The sequence below is a fragment of the Cetorhinus maximus genome, chromosome 18, assembly GCF_964194155.1.
Source record: "Cetorhinus maximus chromosome 18, sCetMax3.hap1.1, whole genome shotgun sequence".
NCBI classification, from domain to species: domain Eukaryota; kingdom Metazoa; phylum Chordata; class Chondrichthyes; order Lamniformes; family Cetorhinidae; genus Cetorhinus; species Cetorhinus maximus.
The window spans coordinates 1,028,328-1,051,069 of NC_135896.1; the positions used below are offsets into that span (position 1 = coordinate 1,028,328).

At 42.5% G+C, this 22,742-nt stretch overlaps 1 protein-coding gene across 1 annotated transcript in view; it reads right to left on the reverse strand.

Annotated features, from left to right (window-relative positions):
- Nucleotides 1-1,681: 1,681 nt before the first annotated feature.
- esrrb (estrogen-related receptor beta) overlaps nucleotides 1,682-22,742 on the reverse strand; it is a 30,286-nt gene continuing 9,225 nt past the window's right edge. Inside the window, exons 3-4 of the mRNA XM_078563305.1 lie at nucleotides 1,746-1,892; nucleotides 1,682-1,698 (exon numbers count right to left, since the gene is read on the reverse strand). Of these exons, the coding sequence (XP_078419431.1) occupies nucleotides 1,682-1,698; nucleotides 1,746-1,892 (164 nt within the window). The remainder of the gene's footprint in view (nucleotides 1,699-1,745; nucleotides 1,893-22,742) is intronic.

The window sequence follows — 22,742 nt, forward strand, 5'->3', positions numbered from 1 at the left end:
CGGGTCCCACACACACTGAGTCTCATTGGGGTACGGGTCCCACACACACTGAGTCTCATTGGGGTACGGGTCACACACACACTCCGTATCTAACCCCGTGCTGTAACCTGCCCTGGGAGTGTTTGATGGGGACAGTGTAGAGGGAGCTTTACTCTGTATCTAACCCTGTGCTGTACCTGTCCTGGGAGTGTTTGATGGGGACAGTGTAGAGGGAGCTTTACTCTGTATCTAACCCCGTGCTGTAACCTGCCCTGGGAGTGTTGGATGGGGACAGTGTAGAGGGAGCTTTACTCTGTATCTAACCCCGTGCTGTAACCTGCCCTGGGAGTGTTGGATGGGGACAGTGTAGAGGGAGCTTTACTCTGTATCTAACCCCGTGCTGTACCTGTCCTGGGAGTGTTTGATGGGGACAGTGTAGAGGGAGCTTTACTCTGTGTCTAACCCCGTGCTGTACCTGTCTTGGGAGTGTTTGACGGGGACAGTGTAGAGGGAGCTTTACTCTGTATCTAACCCCGTGCTGTACCTGCCCTGGGAGTGTTTGATGGGGACAGTGTAGAGGGAGCTTTACTCTGTATCTAACCCCGTGCTGTACCTGTCCTGGGAGTGTTTGATGGGGACAGTGTAGAGGGAGCTTTACTCTATATCTAACCCCGTGCTGTACCTGTCCTGGGAGTGTTTGATGGGGACAGTGTAGAGGGAGCTTTACTCTATATCTAACCCAGTGCTGTACCTGTCCTGGGAGTGTTTGATGGGGACAGTGTAGAGGGAGCTTTACTCTGTATCTAACCCCGTGCTGTACCTGTCCTGGGAGTGTTTGATGGGGACAGTGTAGAGGGAGCTTTACTCTGTATCTAACCCCGTGCTGTAACCTGCCCTGGGAGTGTTGGATGGGGACAGTGTAGAGGGAGCTTTACTCTGTATCTAACCCCGTGCTGTAACCTGCCCTGGGAGTGTTGGATGGGGACAGTGTAGAGGGAGCTTTACTCTGTATCTAACCCCGTGCTGTACCTGTCCTGGGAGTGTTTGATGGGGACAGTGTAGAGGGAGCTTTACTCTGTGTCTAACCCCGTGCTGTACCTGTCTTGGGAGTGTTTGACGGGGACAGTGTAGAGGGAGCTTTACTCTGTATCTAACCCCGTGCTGTACCTGCCCTGGGAGTGTTTGATGGGGACAGTGTAGAGGGAGCTTTACTCTGTATCTAACCCCGTGCTGTACCTGTCCTGGGAGTGTTTGATGGGGACAGTGTAGAGGGAGCTTTACTCTATATCTAACCCCGTGCTGTACCTGTCCTGGGAGTGTTTGATGGGGACAGTGTAGAGGGAGCTTTACTCTATATCTAACCCCGTGCTGTACCTGTCCTGGGAGTGTTTGATGGGGACAGTGTAGAGGGAGCTTTACTCTGTATCTAACCCCGTGCTGTACCTGTCCTGGGAGTGTATGATGGGGACAGTGTAGAGGGAGCTTTATTCTGTATCTAGCCCCGTGCTGTACCTGTCCTGGGAGTGTATGATGGGGACAGTGTAGAGGGAGCTTTACTCTGTATCTAACCCCGTGCTGTACCTGTCCTGGGAGTGTATGATGGGGACAGTGTAGAGGGAGCTTTATTCTGTATCTAGCCCCGTGCTGTACCTGTCCTGGGAGTGTATGATGGGGACAGTGTAGAGGGAGATTTACTCTGTATCTAGCCGCATGTTGTCCCTGCTCAGGGAGTGTTTGATGGTATGTCTCTCTGCTTCCGTCTCCACTATCATCATCCACTTCATTCCCTTTCTTACCTTCTTTTAGCATTCCTACTTTCAGGCACTTCATAAAACGACAAGCCTGGCAGGATTTCCGTCTGCGTTTTGTGATTTCACATTCATTGCTCGCGGGACAGCTATACTCGATGTTACCTGGACCAAAGCAGAGAACAGCATTACCCACCGGCAAAAATCACAATGTACTGAGCCTCCTCCACTGAGAGTCTCTGCCCCTATCCCCATCAAACACTCCCAGGACAGGTACAGCACAGGGTTAGATACAGAGTAAAGCTCCCTCTACACTGTCCCCATCAAACACTCTCAGGGCAGGTACAGCACGGGGTTAGATACAGAGTAAAGCTCCCTCTACACTGTCCCCATCAAACACTCCCAGGACAGGTACAGTATGGGGATAGATACAGAGTAAAGCTCCCTCTACATTGTCCCCATCAAACACTCCCAGGACAGGTATAGCATGGGGTTAGATACAGAGTAAAGCTCCTTCTACACTGTCCCCATCAAACACTCCCAGGACAGGTACAGCATGGGGTTAGATACAGTGTAAAGCTCCCTCTACACCGTCCCCATCAAACACTCCTAGGGCAGGTACAGCATGGGGTTAGATACAGAGTAAAGCTCCCTCTACACTGTCCCCATCAAACACTCCCAGGGCAGGTACAGCATGGGGTTAGATACAGAGTAAAGCTCCCTCTACACTGTTCCCATCAAACACTCCCAGGGCAGGTGCAGCACGGGGTTAGATACAGAGTAAAGCTCCCTCTACACTGACCCATCAAACACTCCCAGGACAGGTACAGCACGGGGTTAGATACAGAGTATAGCTCCCTCTACACTGTCCCCATCAAACACTCCCAGGACAGGTACAGCACGGGGTTAGATACAGAGTAAAGCTCCCTCTACACCATCCCCATCAAACACTCCCAGGACAGGTACAGCACGGGGTTAGATACAGAGTAAAGCTCCCTCTACACTGTTCCCATCAAACACTCCCAGGACAGGTACAGCACGGGGTTAGATACAGAGTAAAGCTCCCTCTACACTGTCCCCATCAAACACTCCCAGGACAGGTACAGCACGGGGTTAGGTACAGAGTAAAGCTCCCTCTACACTGTCCCCATCAAACACTCCCAGGACAGGTACAGCACAGGGTTAGATACAGAGTAAAGCTCCCTCTACACTGTCCCCATCAAACACTCCCAGGACAGGTACAGCACGGGGTTAGATACAGAGTAAAGCTCCCTCTACACTGTCCCCATCAAACACTCCCAGGACAGGTACAGCACGGGGTTAGATACAGAATAAAGCTCCCTCTACACTGTCCCCATCAAACACTCCCAGGACAGGTACAGCACGGCGTTAGATACAGAGTAAAGCTCCATCTTCACAATACCATCAATTGTAACCTGCAGGACAACTGATCGCCACCATTGCTCATATAAATTTGGCAACATATTATGGAGAAATTTTACATACATTAAACAAATGTTTCGAGTATATTGTAGAGACTGCTTCCTCTACAATATGGAGTGTCCAGCCCTCACTCCCTGCCATGCTTCAGGCTGTTTATGAAGTGTTTCCAACACACTATGTGAATGTTCAAACACACTTCTGGAAATTTTTCCACCTCATTACAGAGAATATTCGTCACATATTGTGGAAAGTGGTAGCAGCACAAACAAGACAGCTTTTTGAGCACCATGAAGTTAGTGATTTCAGCGCACCATCAAATGTTACCAGAATATTATGGAGAGTTTTTATAACACATCATAGGCAGTGGCTTCAATACATTGTGGAGAGTGTTGCCATCAAATTACAGGGAGATATTCCAACACATTATAGATTGTGTTTCCTACACATTATAGATAGTGATTCCTATGCATTATAGATAGTGTTTCTTACACATTATAGTGTTTCTGACACATTACAGATAGCATTTCCTGGACATTATAGATAATGTTTCTTACACATTATAGATAGCATTTCTTACGCATTATAGATTGTGTTTCCTACACATTATGGATAGTGTTTCCTATGCAATGCAGAGTGATTCATACGCATCATACGTAGTGTTCCTTACACATTATAGATCATGTTTCTCACAAACTATACATTGTGTTTCTTATGCATGATAGATAATGTTTCCTGCACATTATAGATAATGTGTCCTACACATTATAGATTGTGTTTCTTACACATTGTAGATAGTGTTTCCTACGTTATTATATATAGCGCTTCTTACACATTGTAGATAGTGTTTCCTACGTTATTATATATAGCGCTTCTTACACATTATAGATAGTGTTTCTGATACAATATAGTGTCTCTTACACATTATATATAGTGTTTCTCACACATTGTAGATTGCGCTTCTTACACATTATGGATAGTGTTTCCTACACATTATAGATTGTGTTTCTTATACATTATAGATAGTGTTTCTTACACATTATACATAGTGTTTCTTATACATTATAGATAGTGTTTCTTATACATTATGGATAGAGTTTCTTATATGTTATAGATAGTGTTTCCTACACATTATAGGTTGTGTTTCCTACGCATTATAGCTAGTGTTTTGTATACATTGTAGATAGTGCTTCTACACACAATAGATAGTGTTTCTTACACATTATGGATAATGTTTCTTATACATTATAGTAGTGTTTCTTACGCATTATAAATAATGTTTTGTATACATCATAGTTAGTGTTTTCTACACACTATAGTGTTACCTACATATTATATATAGTGTTTCTGATACATCATAGAGAGTGTTTCTTAAACATTATAGATAGAGTTTCCTTCACATTATAGATTGTGTTTCCTACACATTATAGTGTTTCTGAAACATTATAGATAGTTTCCTTCACATTATAGATTGTGTTTCCTACACATTATATATTGTGTTTCTTATACATCATAGATATTATTTCCTACACATTATAGATAGTGTTTCTTACACGTTATAGTGGTTCCTACACATTATATATAGTGTTTATTACACACTATAGATCATGTTTCTTAAACATTATAGATTGTGTTTCTTATACATCATAGATATTATTTCCTACACATTATAAATAGTGTTTCTTACACGTTATAGTGGTTCCTACACATTATATATAGTGTTTATTACACACTATAGATCATGTTTCTTAAACATTATAGATTGTGTTTCTTATACATCATAGATATTATTTCCTACACATTATAGATAGTGTTTCTTACACGTTATAGTGGTTCCTACACATTATATATAGTGTTTATTACACACTATAGATCACGTTTCTTAAACATTATAGATTGTGTTTCTTATACATCATAGATTGTTTCCTACACATTCTATATAGTGTTTCTTACACATTATAGTGGTTCATACACATTATATATAGTGTTTCATACACATCATGGATCGTGTTTCTTGCACATTATAGATAGTGTTTCCTACACATTCAAGATAGTGTTTCTTATACATTATAGATAGTGTTTCCTCCACATTATAGATAATGTTTCTTACACATTATACATCATGTTTCCTACACATTGTAGATAGTGTTTCTTACACGTTATGGATAGTGTTTCTTACACATTATAAATAGATAGTGTTTCTTACAGATTATAGATCATGTTTCTTACACATCGTAGTTAGTGTTTCCTACACATTATAGATTGTTTTCCTACACATTATAGGTAGTGTTTCCTACAAGTTATAGATAATGTTTCTTACACATTATAGGTAGTGTTTCTTACACATTATAGATTGTTTTTCTTACACATTATGGATAGCATTTCTTACACATTATATATCATGCTTCTTACACATTATAGATTGTGTTTCTTATACATCATAGATTGTGTTTCCTGCACATTATAGATAGTGTTTTTTACACATTGTAGTGTTTTCTACACATTATATATAATGTTTCCTACACATTATAGATAGTGTTTCTTACACATTATAGTGTTTCCTACATATTGTATATAATGTTTCCTACACATTATAGATCATTTTCTTGCACATTATAGATTGTGTTTCTTACACATCGTAGTTAGTGTTTACTACATATTATAGATAGTGTTTCTTGCACATTATAGGCAGTGTTTTGTACACATTATATATAGTGTTTCTTACACATTATAGATTGTGTTTCTTACACATTATAGATTGTGTTTCTTATACATCATAGACAGTGTTTCCTGCACATTGTAGATATTGTTTCTTACACATTACAGTGTTTCCCACATGTTATATATAGTGTTTCTTACACATTATAGAGAATTTTTCATGCACATTATAGGTAGTGTTTCCTACATATTATAGATAGTGTTTCTTACACATCATAGATAGTGTTTCTTACACCTTACAGATAGCATTTCTTACACATTATAGATAGTGTTTTCTACACATTATAGTGTTTCTTATACAGTATAGATTGTGTTTCTTACACATTATATATAGTGTTTCTTACACATAATAGATAGATAGTGTTTCTTACGCATTGTAGATAGTATTTCTTACAGATTATAGATCGTGTTTCTTAAACATTATAGGTTGTGTTTCTTATACATCATAGGTAGTGTTTCCTACACATTAGTGTTTCTTAAACGTTATAGTGTTTCCTAGATATTATATATAGTGTTTCCTACACATTATAGATCATGTTTCCTGCACATTATAGATTGTGTTTCTTACACATCATAGTTAGTGTTTCCTACACATTATAGACAGTGTTTCTTACACATTATAGGCAGTGTTTTGTACACACTATATATAGTGTTTCTTACACATTATAGATCGTGTTTTCTACACATTCTATCTAGTGTTTCTTACACATTATAGGCAGTGTTTTGTACACACTATATATAGTGTTTCTTACACATTATAGATCGTGTTTTCTGCACATTATAGCTAGTGTTTCTTACACATTACAGTGTTTCCCACACATTATAGATAGTGTTTCTTACACATTATAGGTGGTGTTTCTTACACATTATAGATAGTGTTTCTTACACATTATAGATAGTGTTTCTTACGCATTAAAGATTGTGTTTCATACACATTATAGTGTTTCTTAAACGTTATAGTGTTTCCTAGATATTATATATAGTGTTTCCTACACATTATAGATCATGTTTCCTGCACATTATAGATTGTGTCTCTTACACATCATAGTTAGTGTTTCCTACACATTGTAGAGTGTTTCTTACACATTATAGGCAGTGTTTTGTACACACTATATATAGTGTTTCTTACACATTATAGATCGTGTTTTCTGCACATTATAGCTAGTGTTTCTTACACATTACAGTGTTTCCCACACATTATAGATAGTGTTTCTTACACATTGTAGGTGGTGTTTCTTACACATTATAGATAGTGTTTCTTACACATTATAGATAGTGTTTCTTACGCATTATAGATTGTGTTTCATACACATCATATATCATTTTTTCTACACATTATAGATCATGTTTCTTAAACGTTATAGATTGTGTTTCTTATACATCATAGATGGTGTTTTCTGCACATTATAGATAGTGTTTCTCACACGTTACAATGTTTCCCATACATTATATATAGTGTTTCTTACACATAATAGATGTTTCCTACACATTATAGGTAGTGTTTCCTACACATTATAGATAATGTTTCTTACACATTACAGGTGGTGTTTCTTACACATTATAGATAGTGTTTCTTATGTATTATTGATAGCATTTCTTACACATTATAGATAGTGTTTCCTACACATTAAAGATTGTGTTTCATACACATTATAGATAGTGTTTCTTATGTATTATTGATAGCATTTCTTACACATTATAGATAGTGTTTCCTACACATTATCGATAGCATTTCTTACACTTTATATCTAGTGTTTCCTACACATTATACATTCTGTTTTGTACACATTATAGGTGGTGTTTCTTACACATTAAATATTGTGTTTCTTACGCATTATGGATAGCATTTCTTACACATTGTAGATAGTGTTTTCTATACATTATAGATTGTGTTTCATACACATTCTAGATAGCGTTTCCTACACATTATAGATAATGTTTCTAACACATTATAGATTGTGCTTACCACACATTATAGATAGTTTCTTACACATTATAGATAATGTTTCTTATACATTATAGATAGTGTTTCCTACACCTTATAGATACTGTTTCTTACACATTATAGATTGTGCTTCCCACATATTATAGATAGTGCTTCCTGCACATTATAGATAGTGTTTCCTACATGTTGCAGATTGTGTTTCTGAAACATCATACAGACTTTTTGCATCACATTATAGAGAATACTTTGAGAATGTTATTGCCATTGCTTCAACACAACATTCAGGGATTTTTCAGTGCACTGTTCCTGGCACTTTATTGAAATTGCTTTCATCACAATATAGAAAGTATTTAAACCACAGTATAGCATTCCTACACATTAGAGTGTTTCCAACACATTGTAGATAAGCCTTCAAACATATTATAAATAGAGCTTCCTACAGATTATAGTGAGTCTTTCCAAAACCTAATGCAGAGTGATTCCAATTCATTATAAGGAGTATATTGAGAGCATTCTAGAGAGTGGTTCTTACACAGTATGCAGCCTTTCCCCAACACATTAGAAATCGATATTTCTACACGTTACAGAGTTTTTTTTAACACTTTACAGTGAGTGTTTCTACAACACTTTGGAGACTATTCCCAGCGTTATCAGACAGTTTCCTAATATTTAAAGAGTACGTTACAAGACATTATCCATGTATCCAACAATTTATGTATAGTGTTTCCAACAGTTTATTAAAATTGTTCTCAACTCATTACAGATAGCATTTCCTACACATTATGGAAAATGTTTCAAGAACGTTACAGAGAATCGTTCTTACACATTATATAGAATGTTTCCAACACATTATAGAGAGTGGGTGTTGGGAATTGTAGCATAGTGATCACAGGGCTAGCAACCAGTAGCCTGGACTAATGAGCTTGGGTCATGAGTTCAAATCCCACCTTGGTAGACAGTGTATATAAATTCAGTTAATTAAATGAATTTGGATCAAAAACTGATCTAATTAATGGTCAGCAAGTAGCTACTGGATTGTTGCTAAGACCCATCTGCTTCACTAATGTCCTTTAGGGAAGGAAATCTGCTGTCGTCACCTGGTCTGGCCTACATGTGACTCCAGACCCACAGCAACGTGGTTGACTCTTAACTGCCCTTTGATTTCCAACAGATTATGCAGCATGTTTCCAGCACATTTTTGAGGAGTTCAAACATATTATAAAGAGTGCTTCAAACATTATCGAGATGTTTCAATATATTATAACGAATGTTTCAAACAGATGACAGAGTGTTTGAGAACATTTTAGAGAGAACTTCCAACACATTATAGAAAGTGTTTCAAACACATTATAGAGTTTTACAAACACATTTTTGAGAGTATTTCCACCACATTATATTGTTTGGAGACCATGATAGGGAAAGATTCCATCACATTAGATAGGCCATTTCCAAAGCACTATGCAGAGTGTTTCAAGGACATTTTAGTGAGTATTTCCAATTATTACAAAGAGTGTTTCCAACATATTCTAGAGAATGTTGACAGCAAATGTTTCAGGAATATTATAGAACATGGTTCTCACACATTATATGGAATATTTTCAACACATTATAGAGAGTGCTCCCAACACACTATAGAGAGTTTTCCCAACACATTATAGTGTTCCCAACACATTATAGAGAGTGTTCCCAACACATTATAGAGAGTGCTCCCAACACATTATAGAGAGTGTTCCCAACACATTACAGAGAGTGTTCCTAACACATTATAGACAGTGTTTCCAACACATTATAGAGAGTGTTCCCAACACATTATAGAGAGTGTTCCCAACACATTATAGACAGTGCTCCCATCACATTATAGAGAGTGTTCCCAACACATTATAGACAGTGTTCCCAACACATTATAGAGCATGTTCCCAACACATTATAGAGCATGTTCCCAACACATTATAGAGCATGTTCCCAACACACTATAGAGAGTGCTCCCAACACATTATAGAGAGTGTTCCCAACACATTATAGACAGTGTTCCCAACACGCTATAGAGAGTGTTCCCAACACGTTATAGACAGTGCTCCCAACACGTTATAGAGAGTGTTCCCAACACATTATAGAGAGTGTTCCCAACACGTTATAGAGAGTGTTCCCATCACATTATAGAGAGTGTTCCCAACACATTATAGAGAGTGTTCCCAACACGTTATAGAGAGTGTTCCCATCACATTATAGAGAGTGTTCCCAACACATTATAGAGAGTGTTCCCAACACATTATAGAGAGTGCTCCCAACACATTATAGACAGTGTTCCCAACACATTATAGAGAGTGTTCCCAACACGTTATAGAGAGTGTTCCCAACACATTATAGAGAGTGTTCCCAACACATTATAGAGTGTTCCCAACACATTATAGAGAGTGTTCCCAACACATTATAGAGAGTGTTCCCAACACATTATAGTGTTCCCAACACATTATAGACAGTGTTCCCAACACATTATAGAGAGTGTTCACAACACATTATAGAGAGTGTTCCCAACACATTATAGAGAGTGCTCCCAACACATTATAGAGAGTGTTCCCAACACATTATAGACAGTGCTCCCAACACATTATAGACAGTGCTCCCAACACGTTATAGAGAGTGTTCCCAACACCTTATAGAGAGTGTTCCCAACACCTTATAGAGAGTGTTCCCAACACCTTATAGAGAGTGTTCCCAACACCTTATAGAGAGTGTTCCCAACACCTTATAGAGAGTGTTCCCAACACCTTATAGAGAGTGTTCCCAACACCTTATAGAGAGTGTTCCCAACACCTTATAGAGAGTGTTCCCAACACATTATAGAGAGTGTTCCCAACACATTATAGAGAGTGTTCCCAACACATTATAGAGTGTTCCCAACACATTATAGACAGTGTTCCCAACACATTATAGACAGTGTTCCCAACACATTATAGAGTGTTCCCAACACATTATAGAGTGTTCCCAACACATTATAGAGAGTGTTCCCAACACATTATAGAGAGTGTTCCCAACACATTATAGAGAGTGCTCCCAACACATTATAGAGAGTGTTCCCAACACATTATAGAGAGTGTTCCCAACACATTATAGAGAGTGTTCCCAACACATTATAGAGAGTGTTCCCAACACATTATAGAGAGTGTTCCCAACACATTATAGAGAGTGTTCCCAACACATTATAGAGAGTGTTCCCAACACATTATAGAGAGTGTTCCCAACACATTATAGACAGTGCTCCCAACACCTTATAGAGAGTGTTCCCAACACATTATAGACAGTGCTTCCAACACATTATAGAGAGTATTCCCAACACGTTATATAAAGATTTTTCCATCACATGATAGAAAGTAGTTCCTACAAATTCTAGAGAGAGTTTCCAACAGTTTGCTCTACATATTATAGTGTTTCCAATGCATAATGGAGAGAGTTTCTAACACATTAGTCAAGATGTTCCCTGTACATTGTATAGTGTGTTTTGACATTATTATGTTGAGTGGCTCTTGCACATTATATACCATTATATACCATGCAAACAACAAATTATAGAATGTGTTTCCAACACGCTATAGAGAGGGCTTTCATCACATTATAAAGCATTTGTAATATATTATAGAGTGCTTGCAGAATGTTATACAGATTGTTTCCAATGCATTAAAGAGAAAATATTTCCAGCACATTATCACAAATTCTCCAACTCACAAAAGAGAGAATTATTGAAGCATTATAACGAATGTTTCTAACACAGTCTAGTGAATGGTTCCGACATATTATAGAGTTTTTCTAACACATTACACAGATTCTTTCTGACACGTCATAGAGGGAGTTTTCAACTCATTATGAAGAAGCTTGTGAGCGTTTCCTTCCCTTTATAGAGTGTTCCCAGCATGTTATAGTGTTTAGAGAACGGTAGCAAAATATTTGATCATATATCAGCTTTTTCCAACACATTATGAAGAGTGTTTCAAGAGTGTTGTCGAGAATACTTCCAAATATTGTGAGGAGTGTTACCAACACAATATAGAGATTGTTGATACCACATTATAGAGAGAATTTCCTTTGCAATATAGTGTTTTGAGAAGATTATAGAGAGTGATTCTTATTCATTACATCAGATAATTCCAACATATTAAAGAGAGTATTTCTAACACATTATCATAAAATCATACATTGGTTACAGCACAAGAGGAGGTCATTTGAGCTATCGTGTCTGTGCTGGCCCACTGCAGAGCAGTCCCATTCCCCTGTCTTTTCCCCATAGCTCTCTATATTTATTTTCTCCAGATAATAATCCAACTCCCTTTCAAAAGCCGCGATTGACCCTGCCTCCAGCACACTCTTAGGCAGCACATTCCAGATCCTAACCACTCGCTGCGTGAAAAAGTTTTTCCTCATGTCGCCATTGCTTCTTTTGCCAATCATCTTAAGTCTGTGCCCTTGATCCTTCCACCAATGGGAACAGTTTCTCCTTAGCTACTCTGTCTAGAGCCCTCATGATTTTGAACACCTCTATCAAATCTCCTCTCACCCTTCTCTTCTCCCAGGAAAACATTCCCAACTTCTCCAATCTGTCTTCATAACTGAAGCTCTTCATCCCTGGAACCACTCTTGTGAATCTTTTCTGCCCTCTCTCTAATGTCTTCATGTCCTTCGTAAAATGCGAAGCCCAGAACTGGACAGAATACTCCAGTTGTGGCCAGACCAGCGTTTAATAAATGTTCACCATAACTTAACTTTGCGTACAAATATACGAACATACGAATTAGGAGCAGGATGAGGCCACTCAGCCCCTCGAGCCTGCTCCACCATTCAATAAGATTCTGGCTGATCTGATTGTAACCTCAACCCCACATTCCTGCCTACCCCTGATAACCTTTCACCCTCTTGTTAATCCAGAATCTATCTCGCTCTGTCTTAAAAATATTCAAAGACTCTGCTTCCACCACCTTTTGAGGAAGAGAGTTCCAAAGACTCACAACCCTCAGAGAGAAAAAATTCTCCACATCTCTGTTTTAAATGAGCGACCCCTTATTTTTAAACAATGACCTCTAGTTCTAGATTCTCCCACCAGGGGAAACATCCTCTCCACATCCACCCTGTCAAGACCCCTCAGGATCTTATATGTTTCATGCATGTCACCTCTTACTCTTCTAAACTCCAGTGGATACAAGCCTAACCTGTCCAACCTTTCCTCATAAGACAATCCTCCCATTCCTGGTATTAGCCTAGTGAACCTTCTCTGAACTGCTTCCAACATGTTTACATCCTTCCTAAATAAGGAGCTAGGGTGAGGGTCAGGTTAGGGTGAGGGTCAGGTTAGGGTGAGGGTCAGGTTGGGGTGAGGGTCAGGTTAGGGTGAGGGTCAGGTTAGGGTGAGGGTCAGGTTAGGGTGAGGGTCAGGTTAGGGTGAGGGTCAGGTTAGGGTGAGGGTCAGGTTGGGGTGAGGGTCAGGTTGGGGTGAGGGTCAGGTTGGGGTGAGGGTCAGGTTGGGGTGAGGGTCAGGTTGGGGTGAGGGTCAGGTTGGGGTGAGGGTCAGGTTGGGGTGAGGGTCAGGTTGGGGTGAGGGTCAGGTTGGGGTGAGGGTCAGGTTGGGGTGAGGGTCAGGTTGGGGTGAGGGTCAGGTTGGGGTGAGGGTCAGGTTGGGGTGAGGGTCAGGTTGGGGTGAGGGTCAGGTTGGGGTGAGGGTCAGGTTGGGGTGAGGGTCAGGTTGGGGTGAGGGTCAGGTTGGGGTGAGGGTCAGGTTAGGGTGAGGGTCAGGTTGGGGTGAGGGTCAGGTTAGGGTGAGGGTTAGGTTAGGGTGAGGGTTAGGTTGGGGTGAGGGTTAGGTTAGGGTGAGGGTTAGGTTAGGGTGAGGGTTAGGTTAGGGTGAGGGTTAGGTTAGGGTGAGGGTTAGGTTGGGGTGAGGGTTAGGTTGGGGTGAGGGTTAGGGTTAGGGTGAGGGTTAGGTTAGGGTGAGGGTTAGGTTAGGGTGAGGGTTAGGTTAGGGTGAGGGTTAGGTTAGGGTGAGGGTTAGGTTAGGGTGAGGGTTAGGTTAGGGTGAGGGTTAGGTTAGGGTGAGGTTAGGTTAGGGTGACGGTTAGGTTAGGGTTAGGGTTAGGTTAGGGTGAGGGTTAGGTTGGGGTGAGGGTTAGGTTAGGGTGAGGGTTAGGTTAGGGTGAGGGTTAGGTTAGGGTGAGGTTAGGTTGGGGTGAGGGTTAGGGTTAGGGTGAGGGTTAGGGTTAGGGTGAGGGTTAGGGTTAGGGTTAGGGTTGGGGTTAGGGTTAGGGTTAGGTTAGGGTGACGGTTAGGGTTAGGGTGAGGGTTAGGTTAGGGTGAGGGTTAGGTTAGGGTGAGGGTTAGGTTAGGGTGAGGGTTAGGTTAGGGTGAGGGTTAGGTTAGGGTGAGGGTTAGGTTAGGGTGAGGGTTAGGTTAGGGTGAGGGTTAGGTTAGGGTGAGGGTTAGGTTGGGGTGAGGGTTAGGTTGGGGTGAGGGTTAGGTTGGGGTGAGGGTTAAGTTGGGGTGAGGGTTAAGTTGGGGTGAGGGTTAGGTTAGGGTGAGGGTTAGGTTAGGGTGAGGGTTAGGTTGGGGTGAGGGTTAGGTTAGGGTGAGGGTTAGGGTTAGGGTTAGGGTTAGGTTAGGGTGAGGGTGAGGGTGAGGGTTAGGGTGAGGGTTAGGTTAGGGTGACGGTTAGGGTTAGGGTTAGGGTTAGGGTTAGGGTTAGGTTAGGGTGAGGGTTAGGTTAGGGTGAGGGTTAGGTTAGGGTGAGGGTTAGGTTGGGGTGAGGGTTAGGTTGGGGTGAGGGTTAGGTTGGGGTGAGGGTTAGGTTGGGGTGAGGGTTAGGTTGGGGTGAGGGTTAGGTTGGGGTGAGGGTTAGGGTTAGGGTTAGGTTAGGGTTAGGGTTAGGGTTAGGGTTAGGGTTAGGGTTAGGGTTAGGGTTAGGGTGAGGGTTAGGGTGAGGGTTAGGGTGAGGGTTAGGTTGGGGTGAGGGTTAGGTTAGGGTGAGGGTTAGGTTAGGGTGAGGGTTAGGTTAGGGTGAGGGTTAGGTTAGGGTGAGGGTTAGGTTAGGGTGAGGGTTAGGTTAGGGTGAGGGTTAGGTTAGGGTGAGGGTTAGGTTAGGGTTAGGGTTAGGGTTAGGGTTAGGGTTAGGGTTAGGGTTAGGGTTAGGGTTAGGGTTAGGGTTAGGGTTAGGGTTAGGGTTAGGGTTAGGGTTAGGGTTGGGGTTAGGGTTAGGGTTAGGTTAGGGTGACGGTTAGGGTTAGGGTTAGGGTTAGGTTAGGGTGAGGGTTAGGTTAGGGTGAGGGTTAGGTTAGGGTGAGGGTTAGGTTAGGGTGAGGGTTAGGTTAGGGTGAGGGTTAGGTTAGGGTGAGGGTTAGGTTAGGGTGAGGGTTAGGTTAGGGTGAGGGTTAGGTTAGGGTGAGGGTTAGGTTAGGGTGAGGGTTAGGTTAGGGTGAGGGTTAGGTTAGGGTGAGGGTTAGGTTAGGGTGAGGGTTAGGTTAGGGTGAGGGTTAGGTTGGGGTGAGGGTTAGGTTGGGGTGAGGGTTAGGTTGGGGTGAGGGTTAAGTTGGGGTGAGGGTTAAGTTGGGGTGAGGGTTAGGTTAGGGTGAGGGTTAGGGTTAGGGTTAGGGTTAGGTTAGGGTGAGGGTTAGGGTGAGGGTTAGGGTGAGGGTTAGGTTAGGGTGACGGTTAGGGTTAGGGTTAGGGTTAGGGTTAGGGTTAGGTTAGGGTGAGGGTTAGGTTAGGGTGAGGGTTAGGTTAGGGTGAGGGTTAGGTTAGGGTGAGGGTTAGGTTAGGGTGAGGGTTAGGTTGGGGTGAGGGTTAGGTTGGGGTGAGGGTTAGGTTGGGGTGAGGGTTAGGTTGGGGTGAGGGTTAGGGTTAGGGTTAGGTTAGGGTGTGGGTTAGGTTAGGGTTAGGGTTAGGGTTAGGGTTAGGGTTAGGGTTAGGGTTAGGGTTAGGGTTAGGGTGAGGGTGAGGGTTAGGGTGAGGGTTAGGGTGAGGGTTAGGTTGGGGTGAGGGTTAGGTTAGGGTGAGGGTTAGGTTAGGGTGAGGGTTAGGTTAGGGTGAGGGTTAGGTTAGGGTGAGGGTTAGGTTAGGGTGAGGGTTAGGTTAGGGTGAGGGTTAGGTTAGGGTGAGGGTTAGGTTAGGGTTAGGGTTAGGGTTAGGGTTAGGGTGACGGTTAGGGTGACGGTTAGGGTGACGGTTAGGTTAGGTTAGGGTGAGGGTGAAGGTGAGGGTGAGGGTGAGGGTGAGGGTGAGGGTTAGGGACTCTAGCCCTCACCCTCACTCATTTCCCATTGATAAAGCCCAGAATCTTATGTGTTTTATTAACCACTTTCTCAAACTGCCTGCCACCTTCAATGATTTATGCACATACAACCCCAATCTCTCTGCTCCTGAACCCCTTTTAGAATTGTACCCTTTATTTTATATTGTCTCTCTGCATTCTTCCTCCCAACCAGAGGTATCAGTGGGGGAGCATTTTGCAGATAGTGATCATGAGGACAAGGATGGGCCAGAAATTCTAAATTGGGGGAAGGCCGATTTTAATAACATCAAATATGGCTTGGCCAGAGTGGACTGGGAGCAGCTACTTTTAGGTAAATCTGCGTCAGAGCAGTGGGACTCATTCAAGAAGGAAATAGGGAGAGTACAGGGCCAACATATTCCAGTAAAGATAAAGGGTGGGACCAACAAATCCTGGGAACCCTGGATGTCGAGGGATATACAGGATTGGATACAGAGGAAAAGGGAGGCTTATGGCAGATACCGAGGGCTCAAAACAGCGGAAGCCCTGGAGGAGAATAGAATGTGTAGGGGGGAACTTAAAAAGGAAATTAGGAGAGCAAAAAGGGGCATGAAAAAACATTGGCAGGTAAAATAAAGGAAAATCCAAAGTTATTTTACAAGTACGTTAAGAGTAAGAGGACAACTAGGGAAAGAGTAGGGTTCATTAAGGACCATAGTGGTAATTTATGTGTGGAGCCGGAAGACATAGGTAGGGTTCTTAATGAATACTTTGTATCGGTGTTCACAAGTGAGAGGGACGATGTGGGTTTGGAAATCAGGCAGAAGGACTGTGATATAATTAAATAAATTAGCATAGAAAGGGAGGAGGTTCTAAGTGGCCTGGCAGGCTTAAAAGTAGATAAATCTCCAGGCCCGGATGAAATGTATCTCAGGCTGTTGAGTGAGGCAAGGGAGGAGATAGCAGGAGTGCTGGCAATAATTTTCAATACCTCCCTGGCCACAGGAGAGGTGCCAGAGGACTGGAGGACAGCCAATGTGGTACCGTTATTCAAGAAGGGAGGAAGGGATAAACCAGGAAACTACAGACCAGTCAGTCTAACCTCAGTGGTGGGGAAACTATTGGAAGCAATTCTGAGAGGCAGAATTAATCTACACTTGGAGAGGCAGGGATTAATCAAGGACAGTCAGCGTGGTTTTGTTAAGGGGAGGTCATGTCTGACCAATTTGATTGAATTTTTTTGATGTGGTGACCAGGTGTGTGGATGAGGGCAATGCATTTGACGTAGTTTACTTGGACTTCAGCAAGGCTTTTGATAAGGTCCCACATGGGAGACTGATAACGAAGGTAAGAGCCCATGGGATCCAAGGCAATTTGGCAAATTGGATCCAGAATTAGCTAAGTGGTAGGAAGCAGAGGGTGATGGTTGAGGAGTGTTTTTGTGACTGGATACCTGTGTTCAGTGGGGTTCCACAGGGACTGGTATTGAATCCCTTGTCGTTTGTGGTATATATAAACGATTTAGACTTGAATGTAGGAGGGTTGATCAGTAAGTTCGTGGATGACACGAAAATTGGTGGGGTGGTAAATAGTGAGGAGGATAGCCTTAGATTACAGGAGGATATAGACGGGCTGGTCAGATGGGCTGATCAGTGGCAAATGGAATTTAATCTGGATAATCGTGAGGTGATGCACTTGGGCAGGACAAACAAGATACAGGAATACACGATGAATGGTAGGACCCTGGGAAGTACCGAGGATCAGAGGGACCTTGGTGTACATGTCCACCGGTCCCTTAAGGTAGTGGGACAGTTAGATAAGGTGGTTAAGAAGGCATATGGGATACTTGCCTTTATTAGCTGAGGCATAGAATACAAGAGCAGGGAGGTTAGGCTGGAACTGTATAAAACGCTGGTTAGGCCACAACTAGAGTATTACGTGCAGTTCTGGAATCCGCAATATAGGAAGGATGTGATTGCACTAGAGAGAGTGCAGAGGAGATTTACCAGGATGTTGCCTGGGCTGGAGAGTTTTAGTTATGAGGAGAGATTGGATCGACTGGGGTTACTTTCCCTGGAGCAGAGGAGATTGAGGGGGGGACATGATTGAAGTGTATAAAATTATGAGGGGCATAGATAGGGTAGACAGGAAGGAACTTTTCCCCTTGGTGGAGGGATCAATAACCAGGGGGCATAGATTTAAGGTAAGGGGCAGGAGGTTTAGAGGGGGATATGAGGAAGAATTGTTTCACCCAGAGGGTGGTGGGGATCTGGAACTCTCTGCCTGAAAGGGTGGTAGAGGCATAAACCCTCATAACATTTAAGAAGTACTTGGATGTGCACTTGTGATGCCTTGGCATACAAGGCTATGGGCCTAGTGCTGGAAAATGGGATTAGAATAGTTAGGTACTTGTTTGACCGACACAGTGTCGATGGGCCAAAGGGCCTTATTCTGTAGACCTCTATGACTCTATTTCACACTTCTCTGCATTAAATTTCATCTACCCTGTGTCTGCCCACTCCACCAGCCTGTCAATGTCCTTCTGAAGTTTATCACTATCCTTCTCATAGTTACTTTCAAGTTCTGTGACATCCACAAATATTGAAATTGTGCCCTGCACACCCAACTCTAGGCTATTAATATATTATCTGGAAAGGTAGGGGTCCTAACATAATCCCTGGGGAACCTCACTAAAGCCTTTTTCCAGTCTGAAAAACATCCAATAACCACTGCTCACTGCTTCCTGTCACTCAGCCAATTTCGTATCCATGTTGTTCCTGTCCTTTATATTCCATCAGCTGTAACTTTCCTCACACATCTGGTGTGCGGCACCAAATCAAATGCCCTTTGGAAGTCCATGTACACCACATCTGTTACCTTTGTTAGCTCTCCAAAATAACCCTTTACCAAATCCATGCTGGCTCTCCTTATTTAATTCACATTTGCCCAAGTTTTGCCTTCTCTGCATCCAACATCATGGAGAATTTTCCCATGTTAGACAGGATTTCTAACAATTACAGAGAGTATATCAAAGCATTACAGAGAGTGTTTCCAACACAATATATCGGTAAACATTGATGCAAAGTACTCATTTAGTACCTCAGCTACATCTTCCACCTCCAATCCTATAAATCTCTATGTAGATTCCTAATCAGCCCCACCATTCCAACTGTTATTCCGCCAAGGAAAGATCTTTGGATTCCCTTTTACGTTAGCTCTCAATCTCTTCTCATGCTCTCTCTTTGCTCCTCTTATTTTCTTTTACATTTCTCCTCTATTTTCTACATTGAACCTCATTTTCCCTTGTATTATCAGGCTGACATCTGCCTTACATCCTCTTTTTCAGTTTCATTCCACTCTCCAATTCCTTCATCCAGGGAGCTCTGGCTTTGTTTACCCTCCCTTTCCCTCTTGTGGAAATGTATTTTCATTCTAAATTACTTCTTCTCCTTCTCCTTAACTAACCTAAACCTTACAATTCTATGATCACTATTCCTGAGATGTACCCCAACTATGACTCATAAACATTTACAGCACAGAAGGAGGCCATTCGGCCCATCGTGCCTGCACCGCTCAACAAAGATCTGACTACACTAATCCCATTTTCCAGCGCTTGGCCCATAGTCCTGGAGGCTATGGCAACACAAGTGAATATCTAAATGCTTCTTAAATGTTACGAGAGTTTCTGACTCAACCACCCTTTCAGGCAGTGAGTTCCAGACTCCCACCACTCTCTGGGTGAGAAACGTTCTCCTCAACTCCCCTCTTAGGCTTCTACCTCTTACCTTAAATTTATGCCCCCTAGATCTATTGACCCCTCTACTAATGGAAAAAGTGCCTTCCTATCCACCCTATCTATGCCCTTCATAATCTTATACACATCTATCAGGTCCCCTCTCAACCTTCGCTGCTCCAAGGAAAACAACCCCAGCCTATCCAATCTTTCCTCATAGCTCAGACCCTCCAGCCCAGGCAGCATCCTGGTAAATCCCCTCTGCACCCTCTCCAGTGCAATCACATCCTTCCTATAATGTGGTAACCAGAACTGCACACAGTACTCCAGTTGTGGCCTAACCAGCGTTTTATACAGTTCCAGCATAACCTCCCTGCTCTTGTATTCTATGCCTTGGCTAATAAAGGTAAGTATCCCATATGCCTTCTTAACCACCTTATCTACCTGCCCTGCTACCTTCAGGGATCTGTGAATACGCACACCGAGGTCCCTCTGCCCTTTAGTACTTTCCAGGCTCCTACCATTCATAGTGTAATTCCTTGCCTTGTTAGCCCTCCCCAAGTGCATTACTTCACACTTTTCCAGGTTGAATTCCATTTGCCACTGCTCTACCGACCTGACCAGTCCATTGATATCCTCCTGCAGTTTACGGCTATCCTCCTCACTATTTACCACCCTACCAATTTTAGTGTCATCTGTGAATTTCTTGATCATACCCCCTATATTTAAGTCCAAGTCATTTATGTACACCACAAACAGCAAGGGCCCCAGCACCGAGCCCTGTGGAACCCCACTGGAAACAGACTTCCAGTCACAGAAACATCCCTCTACTATCACCCTCTGCTTCCTGCCTCTCAGCCAATTTTGGATCCAATGTGTCACTTTGCCTTGGATCCCATGGGCTCTTACTTTCTTGACCAATCGGCCATGAGGGACCTTATCAAAAGCCTTGCTAAAGTCCATGTAGACCATATCAAAGCATTACCTTCATCAACACTCCTGGTTACCTCCTCAAAAAATTCGATCAAATTTGTCAAACACGACCTTCCCTTAACAAACTCATGCTGACTATCCCTGATCAACCTGTGTCTCTCCAAGTGCAGATATATTCTGTCCATCAGAATCCTTTCCAGTAACTTCCCCACCACTGAGGTTAGACTGACTGGCCTGAAATTTCCTGGTCTATCCCTTCCTTTTTTAATAATGGGACAATGTTAGCAGTCCCCCAGTCCTCTGGCACCTCACCTGTAGCCAGAGAGGATTTGAAAATTACTGCCAGGGCCCATGATATCTCTTCCCTTGCCTCCCTCAACAGCCTGGGATACATCTCATCTGGGCCTGTGGATTTATCCACTTTTAAGGTCACTAAACCCGTTAGTACCTCCTCTCTCTCTCTGTTAATTTCCTTGAATATTTCACAGCCCTCCACCCTGATGTCTATACCTGCGTCGTTCTTTCCCATTGTGAAGATTGACACAAAGTATTCATTGAGGACTGTACCCACGTCTTCCGGGTCCACACACAGATTACCTCTATGGTCCATAATTGGCCCGACTCTTTCCCTAGTTATTCTCTTGCTCTTTATATATTTAAAAAACCCCTTTGAGTTTTCCTTTATTCTACCCACCAATGCTTTCTCGTGCACTCTCTTAGTTTTCCTAATTTCCTTTTTAAGTTCCCCTCTGCACTTTTTATACTCCTTTAGGGACTCTGCTGTATTGAGCCCTCAGTATCTGCCATAAGCTTCTCTTTTTATCTTAATACTAACCTTTATGTCCCTTGACATCCAGGGTTCTCCAGACTTGGTCCCCTCTTTGTCTTCACGGGAACATATTTGCCCTGTACTCTCGCTATTTCCCCCTTGAATGCCTCCCGCTGCTCTGACACAGTTTTATCTGCAAGTAGCTGCTCCCACTCCACTTGGGCCAAATCGTATCTCATCTCAGTAAAATTAGCCTTTCCCCAGTTTAGAACTTTTATTCCCGGCCCAACCTTATCCTTTTCCATAACTAGCCTAAATCTAACTGAGTTATGGTCACTATCTCCAAAATGCTCCCCTATTGATACACCTTCCACCTGCCTGGGCTCAAAGTTTCCAAATATTAGGTCCAGAACTGCCCCTCCCTTGTTGGGCTTTCTACGTACTGGCTAAAAACATTCTCCTGGATGTAACCTTGCACATTAAAACCATCCCTGTTAATATTTGGGTAGGTAAAATCTCCGACTATTACTGCCTTATTATTCTTACACTTCTCTGAAATTTGATTACATATTTGATCCTCTATCTCTCCCTGACTGTTTGGGGGCCTATAGTACACACCCAACAGCGTGTTTGCCCCTTTTGTGTTCTTTACTTCTACCCATATGGCTTCATTTGATGATCCTTCCAGGATATCATCCCTCTTCACTGCTATAATCGATTCCTTGATCAATATTGCAACCCCCCCTCCTCTTCTATCCCCCTGTCTATCTCCTCGGAATACCCTATAACCAGGAATGTTGAGCTGCCAATCCTGCCCTTTTAGCCAAGTCTCGGTCATAGCTCTTATCTCACACTCCCAGGTGCCTACCTGTGCCCCCAGCTCGTCTGTCTTATTCCTCAGGCTCCTTACATTAAAATATATTCCATTTAGCCTTGTTAAACTCGCTTCTTTTTTATTTAGCCTATGTTTCCCCTGCCTTCCAAACTCACTCACTAGCTTTTTAACTTCTGATCCCATCTCAGCTTCTCTCCCCCCCGAACTACTTTTCAGGATCCCATCCCCCTGCCAGTTTAGTTTAAATTCACCCCAACAGCATTAGCAAACCTCCCCGCGAGGATGTTGGTCCTGTTCCTGTTCAGATGTAACCTGTCCAACTTGCACAGGTCCCACCTCCCCAGGAATCTAAAGCCCTCCCTCCAGCACCATCTCCCCAGCCACACATTCATCTGCTCTA